The sequence below is a fragment of the Cimex lectularius genome, unplaced genomic scaffold (assembly GCF_000648675.2).
Source record: "Cimex lectularius strain Harlan isolate CLEC.00 unplaced genomic scaffold, Clec_2.1 scaffold59, whole genome shotgun sequence".
Classification (NCBI taxonomy): Eukaryota; Metazoa; Arthropoda; class Insecta; order Hemiptera; family Cimicidae; genus Cimex; species Cimex lectularius.
In genome coordinates this window covers 2,155,282-2,168,315 of record NW_019392794.1, presented here as the reverse complement: position 1 = coordinate 2,168,315, position 13,034 = coordinate 2,155,282, and the positions used below count along the sequence as shown (strand labels likewise).

Sequence of the window (13,034 nt, the reverse complement as noted above, 5' to 3'; positions counted from 1 at the left end):
GGAGGTGAGTTTATATTAGATTGGAGATAGAGTGCTGCAAGATTATGTTTTGGTATTTGGTGGTGTTGAGTTCAACTTAAATATCACCGATTTTCTATATCTAATATTTTCCAATATAAAGCAGAAATTTATGGTGTGCAGATGAGTCCAAAAGAAATGAAGGAACGAGATCAGGTGTGATCTGAACAGATCTGTTTGAGCCCAAAACATGAGAAACCAAACTCATGGAAGTAGACCTTGGTCTTTCAGTCTAAAATTCTAAAATCAAACTATTAGGTCTTAAAAAGAGGTCCAAACTTAATGCATCCAGAACGTTGGAAAAAATATCAACCTGACGATATCTTGGGTGCCAGACTCAAAAGATTAAGGGTAATGAATAAGCACATAAACTGGTCAGTGGGAGCAGGATCTCAGTCACCTGGGATGACTAGATCAAACACAAACTCCTCCATCTCAAAATTTTTCGACAAAAAACAAAAGGAGAAGTGGATCAACTCTAGAGGTGCGAGACACAGTAAACTTAAGATTAAAGAACTTTCACCAAAATTGGCAAACACTTGGCAGTAAGACACGGGAAAAATTAGTGATAATTAATTTGAAATTTTTTATGTATATTTGGTTGGGAGGTCTTTGAATTTGCCAAGACCGGCTTAGGTGCTGTATATTACGCCAAAGGATCGATTTCTGTTTGACGCAGATTTATTTTGTCACTGACATTCCCTGGACCTCTTCCAGACATGACCCCCTAACCATCCCGAACTAATTATTTTCTTTTGTAGTGTCATCCAAGAATCTGAACAAATATTTAGCTAACCCATACATTTTCATTTATCGCAAAGCCAACTTGGCACGTGCACGCCATAGATAACCAACCCCCCCCCATTTCAAAGGTCGGACTGCGTGACCTTGCTGCTGCAGTTTATCGTTCGTCAGAAATGCCTTAAGTTCCATTCTACGGGGGAAAAAACGAAAAAAACGAACACATAAATAATGTTTACTGGTGTATTTTTATAATTCGTACCAAACGGCCGTGTCAAATTTCGTATCGGATCGATTCGATCCATGGAGTGTCATGCAGTTCTGCCAGAGAATTCAACCGAAAACCTGAGTTCACACGAGAAATATCTGTTGTGTGTATCAATTGCCTTTGGATAAAAACGACGTTTGGACAAGGAGGCATTTCTAAAAAGAAACTTGCCACATCGGCCATAGAACTTTTGTACTTTCATAACTCAAAATATCGCTCAATACATTTAAATAAACAGTAAGACTCCGAAATTAAGGATATAAGCAGGAAGTGATAGTTTTCTGATTCTTATTTCCACGAATTGTGTAATGCGAAATGCGAAACTTGTACGGGAAGGTGTATCGATTCAAAACTGGGGATTTGGCTCATAAAACTGTTTGTACTCTATTAAGTTGTTGAGAGCTCAGAGTCAATAACATGCTTTCTGGATCAAGCCCAAATTGCAACCACTCTCAAGCACATTCTTCTTAGCGAACCTCTGGTTGAAAAAAAAAATGGTCTTGGAGTATCCTCTTACGGTTAACAGAATTTATTTTAAAATGTCCTTATCATATATAACGATACTGACCAAAATTGGTCACTTTTTAGTCTGTTGGGTTTTGTCCATATGATTAGAATCTAGGCCGGATATTGATAAAAGTATTTCGGTTTTTGTGGTGGATTTTGATATTGAAATCATTTGAAATCAAGTCGGACGACATCAAGCATGTAAGCAAGGCGAGGATCTAGTCAACCGAGCTGTGGAGTGCAAAGCTTATGACTTTTTTTTTAATGAGTTCGTTGCTTTCGTCGTATGGCATTTGTGCGTAACGTCAAGGGTATAAGAAGGAAACTGCTGAGCATTTATTTTCGGCCCGTAACCAGCTGGATTTAGTAATGTATATAACACAAAGAAATCTTTTTCTTGAACCGTCTCAAAAGATTGGTAATCACAATTTTGTTTTAGGACGTTCAGACGCAATGAATGATGAAACAATCAATTATTAATGAAGGGAGGGAGAGTAGAGACAGAGTGAGAGAGGAAGGAGAGAGAGAGAGAGAGAGAGAGAGAGACAGAGACAGAGACAGACCGACAGGCAGGTAGAACAAAAACAAGCTTTGTATTCAAATAAGTGAACTTCACAAAGTGGGTTTACATGCCTTCAAAGGAAGATTAAAACAACAAGTACTGAACAAAAGATATGGACAACTCAAACACCTACTGGGACCAAAATACATAACAAACTAACCGCTTACAAAACATCATCAGGCCTACTAAGATTTTCCCAGTTGAACTGCGGTCCAACATCTAACGAATTCAATCCTTTTAATCTAAAGTTCTTCGTCTTATCCTCAATGCTCCCTTCTACGTCGCCAATCAAATGATCCATAAAGATCTTAAAATCCCATTCGTGAAAGATATTATCCGAATACGCTTCTTCAATTTTTCCACCCTAACCATTACCCCAAACTATTTCCTCAACGTTCCTTACACTCCTCAACGGTGTTTGAAACGACGATGGCCTCGTGACCTTTTATCTTAACCTACCCAATTAAATAAAAGAGAGTTCCCGCACTTGCTGGTTTCTCTCTCCACTGCCTTTTGATTTGACACATTTGTCAGATTTGTATATAACTATACTATTTGCTCAATGTATATTTTTACGCAGATAGCTATAAATAAAATAAATTACGGTAAAAAAATCTTTAAATGAACCACTATTAAAATGCGTTTGAATAATTTTATCCATCGTTTTTGCACTACAATGTCAAGTCTGTTAAGATTATAGTGGATTCAATTGACATTCCAGGATCGTTTTATGAAAAGGACTGGTTAACAATTGCGATCAGATTTATGATCAATCTTGATGACTTTGATATATCCCACACTGTTTGTGCTTTTTCTTCACTATCTAGCGTATGTCCTTGATCAGCTATTGTTCGTGGTCTTCCTAGGCGATTTTACAGCCCGACCGTCACCAGTGATGCTAGGTTATGTCAGCAATGATGAAATGTCCCACGATAGTTTTTGTCTGTAGAAATATAGATTTTAAAAAAAATATTGGCAGTAGTTTTGTCCAAGTTGATCTTGACTGCTGGTCTTTTTACATTGTTTTCAGAAAGAGTCAGTCACAAGTTCTGCCTTCTGGTCCAACTGTTTCAGTCATTTCATCAATAATATTCGCTTCCTCTGAGGGAGCACTGTGTACTTTTCTTCGGAGTAGGGCAAATCAAATTACTGACAAAAACCTAGGTGCCCACTCATCTCTGACATTTTGTGGTCGGCGAGTAGAAGGAGTGGCTTGTAACAGTTGTAGCAGTAACTCTCTAAGTTATCAGGTCCGCTTGTTCCCGCTGTTTAGTCCGTTGAATCTTATAAAACATCGGGTCTAATACGGACTAACGTGGTATTTGTTGGTATGGTGATATTTCAGCACATTTTTAAAGGTTTGACCTCAAGAGTCGTAAAAAAAAGAAGAAACTTGTAATTTTGTCTTTTTCCCTTTTAAGTACCGATGTTTTCCTTTATACACCATGGAATCTCAAGTATTTACCATTAAGTACGCAACTCTTTGATTGTATAAAGGAAGTGTTAGCACCGGGACGAGCAGGATGTGCGAAGGGACTTTCACTTTTTTTTTTACAAAGTCGTGGTAAACATTTCCGACCTGTTTGACCAAGTTTTGGCGAATTCTCTCCCGTGACCCCCTTTGTAAACGATAAATTTAAACATTAAGCTCTTATTTTGAAAGAGCAGAGACTAACGTTTCTTGTGAAATTTTTTTACCTCTTACACATACCATAATCTCGTGCTCGAGTTGAAATGAGCTATTTAGCCCAATTTCCTGTTTTACATTAGGAAATAAGCAAAGGGAGGTGTGAAAACCTAATTCACAACCTACCTGTGTATTGCCATATTCACTGAAATCCTTCAGGCCGCAGATCTTTTCAGGATAAAAATATATTGCCCAGGAGTAAATCAGTTTTAACCCACCGTAGAAATTGGAAACTTCCCTTGACTTTTTATCGCTGGAAAATACCCGAAGCTCTAATCTTAAGCGAAATTAGTCTCCCGAAAAATAAGAAAATTCCGCGAACATTTTCCTAATTGGGCGTTTAACCTTAATCGGTTCTGAGGAGTATGCAGATGGGGTTTCGTCCGAGCTGCACGGACCCAAGATGCGTACGTGATTCAAATCGCGTATGCCTGGGTCATTCGTGTGGAACTTGTTGAGCACACGGTATTACACAACCTCCTCAATAAGCTTAATCACGTTTTAAATCTAGCTCCGGTCTTTGAAAAATGTATTTCTCTTTAAAACCCGTGCTAAGTTTTTAATAACGAGCTGAGTCTAATTTCTTCATAAAACAAGAGAACCTCTTCGATTCAGGCGTTAATTAAAGTAGTTGCATCAGAACACAAGAAGTGGTACAGTGACTAAAAAATACTAAAACTTGCCATATAATTAAGAATAAATCTTAAAATATTTACGTGTTAATGTGAAAACACTACATTAAAAAAGTCGTATTTTTCATTTTAAACACTTACACGAATGGAACAGTTGTTAAAGTGAAACAATATCTCATGCTATCGGACACAGCAAACCCTTTTGACCAGAGGCTTTTGTAATTAAACTGCCAATTTATGTTGACTGACTTCGACTTTTATAACTTGGCATATAAGAAGCAACCAACTTGTTACTAGACTTTAGTAATAAAACAGTTAACATGTACTGAACAGTTATTTACCCAGTCTCTGTTCGTTAACTGACATCTGAATAGTTGTAGTAGTAATAATGGAAAAACAAACTGTAACCTTGTAAACAAGCTTCTGTAATAGAGCGCACATCTTAAACTAAGCTGCTGCAATATAAGATCTAACTCTTGTTACTAAACTTTTATAATAGAATGGCTAATTTAGAAACTATTCTATATATGTAAACTATATTATGTAATAGAATCCCCAACTCTGGCAAGTAGTCTGATATGTAAACGTTTGTTATAGCTTTCAATTAATTAATCTTGTACGTAAGGGTTTGGTTGAAATGAAAAAGTTAGTGCCACGAGCGGGATTCGAATCCACGAACGATCGTCACTCAAGTGTTTAGAGCAGCGGCGTATTGAGTTGGTCGTGGTTTCGAATCCCTCTCGAGACACTAACTTTTTCATTTCAACCAAAACCTTACATAAAAAGATTAATTAATTGAAGTAATTTGGTCAATCAGACCACTAAATATAATGGGTTTATTATATCATTAAGTCTTAAAGTCTTAAACAAATATTAAGGGTGTAAATAATTGTTTAACAACCTTCGGTAATAGAACCGCCAATTTTTCAACTAAACTTCTGTAACATAAGATCTACCCCTGGTTGCTAGGTTTTTTTAATACCGACTAACTTTTTTTACCAACTTCCGTAATAGGAACTTTCAATTCATTAAACTCCCGTCAAGAGAAGTGCTGTAATCTCCAACCACGAGCATTTAATGCTTGATCGTTACCAACTATAGTTCTGTGAGTAGAACCATTCTTTTCAAACTTGTGTTACAAATACCGTAATTGTACCGCTAACTATTCCAACTAATATTCTGTAATATAAGATTGTGATTAGACTTCAGTTAACATTTAAACTCTTGAAACAAGACTTCTGTAATAGAAGAGCCAACTTTTGTTTAATTAAACCTCTAACTCATGCAACTAATAAAGTATGTTATATGATGTAACTCTTGTTAGAGACGTATGTTCAAAACCACAACTCTTGTTACCAACATATGTAATATAATATCTAACTTTTTTACCCGATTTCTTTAATAGAACCACCAGCTTTGGCAACGGAACTTCTGTTATACATATAACAATAATGACTCTACTTCTGTTACTGTTAAACACCTTAACTCTTGTAAGACTTCCATAATACAAGATCTAACTTTCGTTACCTGATCCCTGTAATAGAACCACCAACTCTGGTAACTAATCTTCTGTAATATACGATATAACTCTTGTGATTAGACTTCAGTTTAACACGTCAGCTCTTGTAACAAGACTTCTACAATAAAGACCTAACTTTTGTTACCTGATATCTGTAATAAAACCGCTAACTCTCGCAACTAATTTTCTATAATTTAGGACATGACTCATGTTATTGAACTTACACAATCTGACGGCGTTGGTGGCCACTGCGGTTTAGATGTTGACTGTAAGGGTGGTGATTCTTTGTTACCATATTTCTATAATAAAACATGTAAGTCTTGTTATCAGACTTTTGTAATGTAGGATCTAACTGTTGTGGTTTGACTTCCGTAATAGAATACTATCTCTCACAATTTAGACTTCTGTAACATATCTCTTGTTGTCACTCTTGTTACCAGACTTCTATAATTTAAGATATAACTCTTGTTTCTTGACTTTCGTAATAGAATCACCATCTCTCACAATTGAACTTCGATAATATAAGATGATAATATAAGAAATATTGTCACTTTTTTAGCAAGTGGGAATTACTAAAATTAACCCCCGGAAATGTTCGCTTCGGCTACGTCCTTGCCCATGTGAACGCTATGCTTTCTGCATATAATACCGACTCAGCAAACCGCCGTTTGACAACAGCGGCCGGATTAAAAATAGTTTCGTATCCTTATCGAAAAATATCATGTCAAATGATCCTGGTTAAGAAAAAAAGAAAAATACTGAACTGCGTTGATAATTTCGCTACCCAGTAATCAAAGATAATAAACTATAAATAACGTGCAAGTCTGAAACATTTTCTGTAATGATATATTATTTTTATTTCTTATCTTTGGCAGCTCACTTGATTATGAAAAGGTTTCAGTTGATTGATAATCGAACTTTTGACACCGATTTTTTATATTGAGCAGGCTTGAATAAACATTTTAAAGTTATATATATATATACTCAAAGTGTAAGTGTGAAGCATAGAGTCAATAATGTTGCTAAAAGTTCTAAGCTTTCATTGTTCCAATTGCTTTTTTTCTATAATAGGAAGAGTATTTACTAATCGGAAAAGAACAAGTATTATGCATTAAATAAAAAAAAGAGAGAAAATTGGAAAAGTTGTAAGTTGAAATGAGGAATTGGTGTGATAGTGGTTAGAGCAGGGGAATATTGAGCTGAAGGTCTTGGGTTCGATTCCCGCTCGTGACACTAGCTTTTTCATCTAGACTAACTCCTTCGATAAAAAGTGTTGTTAATTAAAATTAAACGTAAAATTTATTAATTTTTGGCTAAAGGCAAACATCCAATAGAAAATCACCGAAACAATGCACCACATCATTAACTGGCCTGAGTTTTGTACTTTGCCAATAAAAATATCATTAAGGATGCTACTGGTTCGTTCATCTCTTAAATCTGGGTTGCACGTTTTCCTGCAGTATTGATCCTTTTAAAATTTTCAACAAAACAATGAAAAATATGGGGGAGGGGGTGCATGAAAATGCAAATTTTCTGAAGTGAGACAGCTTTCTTCTATCGATCACTGTCGCGTTATATCCTTCATCAATGTTTTATCTTTGAGCTCTCAATATACTTTACGTTGGAAGGACAACTACAGGTTAAATAAAGGTGGTAGTGTGGAAGAGAATTCTGTGGTTAAAAAATAGTACCAGTGAGAAAAATCCGTTTAAATTTGTACATTAATTAATGATAGTTAAGAGAAATTCTTACCAATTAATCGAATTAGTGACATTCTTGCTAGTGACTTTAGAAATGAAAGCAGGTAAATAGTAATTATAATATGTTATTGTATAAAAGTAATCTATATAGGATGACATCACGTTTTAGTAAAGCCAGTGTTGGAAAAAAATGGAAATGTAACCCTCCCATTTATTTGGAGTTAATTATTAGTAGTTTATAATGAACTCCCGTGAAAATTATACAGCATTTAAACTTTTAACTTAATATTAGGAGTTGTATTGTTGTTGGGTTTTGATCGAAGCGAGAACAGGCGGACCGTAATAATCAAGGGAGATGAAGTATATGGCAAAACTTACTTTTGTATACTTAACGGTCACTTTTTTAATTAAAAACATTAAAATTACAGCAAAAACTTGTTAGGAATGTTGATAACCCAGGATAACCCCCCCCCCATTTTGTATAACAATTTGCAGTTTTGCTTGGCATAAAAATTGTATTTTTCATTATGTAAACGAGATTTTGTTCTGTTGGACTGCTATGTTGTCACATCTGGCTGAGAGGGACGACGTAATCGCCAGAAGGGTTTCCTCCCTCTTTTGGCCTGAAAACGATTGAACAGAACGTCTTTTTATCTAATTAAACTAGCAATGAAAATAACCCAGGAGTTAGTTGAAAAGAATAAAGTTTAGTTAATTTAAAAAAAAAACTAATCAATTTTCAACTTTATATCGCGATAAGTACAATTACGTTTCAATTCACGATTTTTGTTCCGTAAAAATGTATTTTTATGTTCACCAGTTTTACCCATCAGCCAGATTTTACAATTGTTACCTCTCCTTCGGTTCGAGACAAAAATATTCGCCCACTAATTTCAATTAGTTTAACACACCTTCCTTTCGACATAAAAATGTGCCATTGACAGAATACGAGGGTAAGCATGACGACGATAAGGGTACAAGCAAGGGGGGATTTTTCTTTAAAATTACACATATTCTATTGAGCTTGACTAGACGGCTAAAAATCAATAAGCCTCCTTTATCAAAAAAATGTGAAGTGCAAAGCATTTTCAGCAAACGCAAAGTGCGAGCTTTTTCTGGAATTGGTCAAAGTTTGTAAAGCCACGTGTGCCAATAGTGCACGTCAAGGGTATAAGCAGGGAGAGGAGACACGCTGAATCCTACCATTTCCCTCGATCCTACCTTGCAAACGCAAAATATTTGCAAAAATGTGGTCTAGTAGCAGATAATTTATCAAGTGCAAAGCTTAAGTCAATAATGAAGCTAGAAGTTCAAAATTTCGCAGTTTCTACAAACGGTAAGTAACAGCTGTTTTGCGAAACGAACAACTAGTGGATCAAGCTCGGACATATTTTAGATTGTAAAGATTTTATACATGGCACACTTATATCCTTAATTTTAAGCGATCCGCGTCTAGTAGTTTGTGCAGATGTGTTTTGCGATTGCTGCTGTGATATCCTTTGGTAATAAGAAAGTTCGGAGTTTTACTTTTTCATTTACTCGAATCATGCCTTGTCAAACGCAAATGATGTGATGAAGTTTTAAAAGGAAAATCCATCGTTTCTATCAACAATGATAGAACCTTGAGCAGGTGATATAAATTATGGATTTTCCTTTTTCAACTTCATGTACTTTATCGACCTCTTAAGTGCAAAGCATAGAGTCAATAATGCAGCTAAAAGTTCAAAGCTTCCATAGTTGCTACAGCTTTTTTTTCTCCAAACGATCGATTGTTAAGGATATTCGAAAATATTCAAATAATCAGATATTTTCTTATCCAAACCGTGACATCTTTTTTGATTTTAGAGATTTTCTCCATTGGCACACTTTTGACATTTATATCCTTAATTTTGCACGATCCGCGTTCAGATGCTTGGTGATACGCTTTGGTTGATAAGAAAAAGGCTAGTTCTGATTGTTAAAACCTCATATCAGTCGCAATATTCCGCAAGGCAGGTTATAAGCAGGGAGAGGCAAGTCGTTGTCACCATCCGTTTCCATATTTTAACCTTGTAAAATGCAAAATACAGCTGATCAGAAAATCATTGTCATTTTTCTATTCACGTTTATCAAAACTGGGGATTTTGATTGCAAACTCAAAGGGGTCTTTTACAAAAATATCCAATTTTTATTACTGGGGCTTTAAATCCAGGTGTGTTTTATTAATGCTGTAATGCTGTGTGTACTGTTGTGTTCGATTCAAAACCGAGGAATTTCACTTGTAAAACCACGTATGTCAGCTCTCCGACGTCAAGGATATAAGCAGGGAGCGTCAAATCACTGTTTCCATTTCACAAACAGGACAAACGCGAAAAATGTGATGTTTTAAAGGGCTTTTGTTTTTAAAATTATGCATATTCTATCGACCTTGACTATAAGGCGAAGAGTCAATAGCTTGCCTTACCGATGAAACACTTTCACCAAATGCAAAGTACGAGATTTTTCTGAACCAACCAAAGTTGGTAAAACGTCAATAGTGCACGTCAAAGTAGGAAACATCACGACTCTGCCTCTTGTCTCAGAAAATTTTGACTGCCATTTCCTTCCACTTTTAACAAGATCAGTGCAAGCATTCATTCGCCTTATGGGGTGGGCTTCTGGCTAATTGCGAAGATCTAATCTAATTCCCTCTCAAAGTACGAGTTTTTTTATGAACCGATCAACGACCATAGTATTTACATATTTTTGAAACCTTACATCAGACGGAATAGTCCCCGCGACGTCAAGGTTATAAGTAGGGAGAGTCAAGACGCTGTCTCTTGCCCATTACAGAACTTTTTGACGCCATCTTTTTCCACTTTTAACAAGATTAGAGTAAACATCGACACGCTTTTTGGCATGGGCTTCTGGCTAATCGTGAGTGTCTAATCTTAGCCTGGTAAACCTTACACGAAATTAAACGACGTCACTCCGTGACATTTGATACCCCGGTTGGGGCCTATAATTTCCAACTAATTCACAACCTAATCTAAGCTGCCATTAGTGCATAAGTCCTTTTTACTTTAGTTTAACTTTATCTAGGACCACCCATTTTTTATTATTATTATTCATATATAAATTCACAGAAAAGCGCATTTTTTACAGTATACAAACTTATGGTGGTATCAAATTTGTCATAATTGTTTCTTTTTTATAAGAATTTTTCTTTTTCGGCTGTTATGTTGACACCACATGTATTTTATAAATCTGTAATATTTACGTGACGTGATTTTGATTATGACGTTTGATCATGATTTACCTCCTACAATTCTATCAAAAATTCGTTCATAGGGAAACCTTTTCATCTCTTAGACAAACAAACATGCCAGGACAACAACCCGACAAAAATGTAGGTGACTAGCCTAGCGCAAATCGCCAATCTGGCATTGAACTATTTGTCAGTGTCGTACACCGTGATCGTCTATTTATATCTGTGGCGCCGCGGCCCTCGCAAGTCGTAAACAAAACATGCCTCTTCTATTTGTTCTTCTTCAACCGCCCATTAATCCTCGGTTCGTCTTCCGTTAAGTTAATAAAAAAAAGGACGAATGTTTACAACCGGCCGGTTCGCCTTGTCAAGGATGGCATTGAGAAGGAAAGCAGAGGGGCCGCATAGGGGTCTACTTTTAGAACGAACCTTTATCGGGGTCAGAGATCGTTGCCCATGAATTCCGGCTTGGCCTACCGACAAAAATATATGCGGCAACATACACTCGCTAATTGTCCTTAGCATTTATTTGGCCTAAAGATAATTATTTGGCAGTATCGTTCAACTTGATAGAACGTTAACCTGAAGCAAATTATGTATCCTACTTTGTGGGCTTTTTTACACACGCCTCTTTCACTCAGCAGCTAGAATATTGCAATTTAACAATTTTAAAGAAGGAAATTTTTTTTATTTACAATGATCTTTGGTGATTTTTCAGAAAATCAACCTCAGTGGTCAATCAAAGCAGGTTCGTTTTTATTAGTTATTTCGTTCTTCCACGTTTCTTTTATAACTAACTCTTTTATTAACTTTTTTTAAATAATAATTAAATCTTTTCGCTGTTTACTCTACAGTTCTGTCACTTGTGCCATCGGTTGTTGAACAATAGACTGCAGCATGGAATTTTCTTTACTAACAGAACGTTTTCGACATCATGGCATAAGTCTCTTATTCAGTGTTAAATTTGTATATCCAGTGGACTTTCCAACAATGTGACTCTTTCTTATATAACTCTTTTAGTTACCATAATATGCATAGTTCATCATTAATGTATTAGAAATTCGTATGAAACTGTTTCTATAGTTTAAAAAAAATTTATTAGTTGTCAGACTTTATTATAATAAATCTAAAAATGACCTGTTGGCTAAGAAAAACAAACTGCAAAAGATCGGCTGTTTAAATATCACAGGATTAGTAAACACATGCATGTTCTAATGAGAGAATATCTGATGGAATATATAATGAATATACTCGTAGCTTCTGGGGATGACAGGAACAGGATATTTGAATCTAATCAAAATATATAGACAAAACTAAGAACTAAAACGCATTGGAAGAAAGAGAAAAACCCAGTCAAGGAAGATATCTGTTGATATACCGATGGGTCCAGGACAGAACATAAAGTGGTAAGAGTGTACCAAAACAAAATATGCAGAACCTATGGGCATGTACATCAATATTTTTCAAAATAAGCTGAAAGTTAGTCTGAAAGCTCCTATAAACATTCTAGTCTCGGAAAGACCAACAAGGTGACCCTGATGTGGGTGTCAGGTCTCCCCGTTATTATTTGCAATTGTGCTTAATGCAGGTAATAATTAGAAAAATTACATACTTTAATGTGATGATAAAAGCATTAAAATCTTACAAAATAATCTCTGTGCTTGTCTGTTTAATTCAACCAATATTTGAGGGAAGTGAAGGGCTATCAAATAAAATAGTTAAGGGCTAAAATGCAATGGCCCAGGTAATAAAAAAAAACTTGATCAACATCTCAAATATGAAGAAAACGGTCTACCTCTCACTCTGCAGGCAAGATGGCAAGGCGAAACTGGCCGGTCGGAAGTTTGTCTTGTAACTGTGAAATATTAACCCGGTGGAGGTACTGATACTTTTGAAATGTAATAATAATCCCCAAAGAAATCGGCGAAGTGGCTTTTTCTGGTTTGTGTATAGATCTAATCAACTTTTCAACAATATGTTCAGGTCATGGTGGAAAAAAATAATATTCTATGAGACTAACATGTACTTAAGATATTGCTATGGATACAACTAGATTATTGAACATTGCTGAAAATATAAATCATCTGGTTAAACAAAGATCAAACTTTTATGCTTGACAATGTAGTAATCTATACGAAATACTATAAAAACAACTATGTCACGATTGATCAGAT

At 35.7% G+C, this 13,034-nt stretch overlaps 1 protein-coding gene and 1 long non-coding RNA gene across 4 annotated transcripts in view; one reads left to right on the top strand and one right to left on the bottom strand.

The window, feature by feature from the left end:
* LOC106661746 overlaps positions 1 to 13,034 on the bottom strand; it is a 59,791-nt gene that overhangs the window by 15,139 nt on the left and 31,618 nt on the right. The gene's annotated exons all lie outside the window — the stretch shown is intronic.
* Positions 1 to 13,034, top strand: part of LOC106661744 (cyclin-dependent kinase 20-like) — a 74,388-nt gene that overhangs the window by 33,512 nt on the left and 27,842 nt on the right. Inside the window, exon 2 of one of the 3 annotated variants that reach the window (XM_014385335.2) lies at positions 11,579 to 11,608. The exons of the other annotated variants lie outside the window; for them this stretch is intronic. Coding sequence (XP_014240821.1) covers positions 11,579 to 11,608 — 30 coding nt within the window. The remainder of the gene's footprint in view (positions 1 to 11,578; positions 11,609 to 13,034) is intronic. 3 annotated transcript variants of the gene reach the window in all.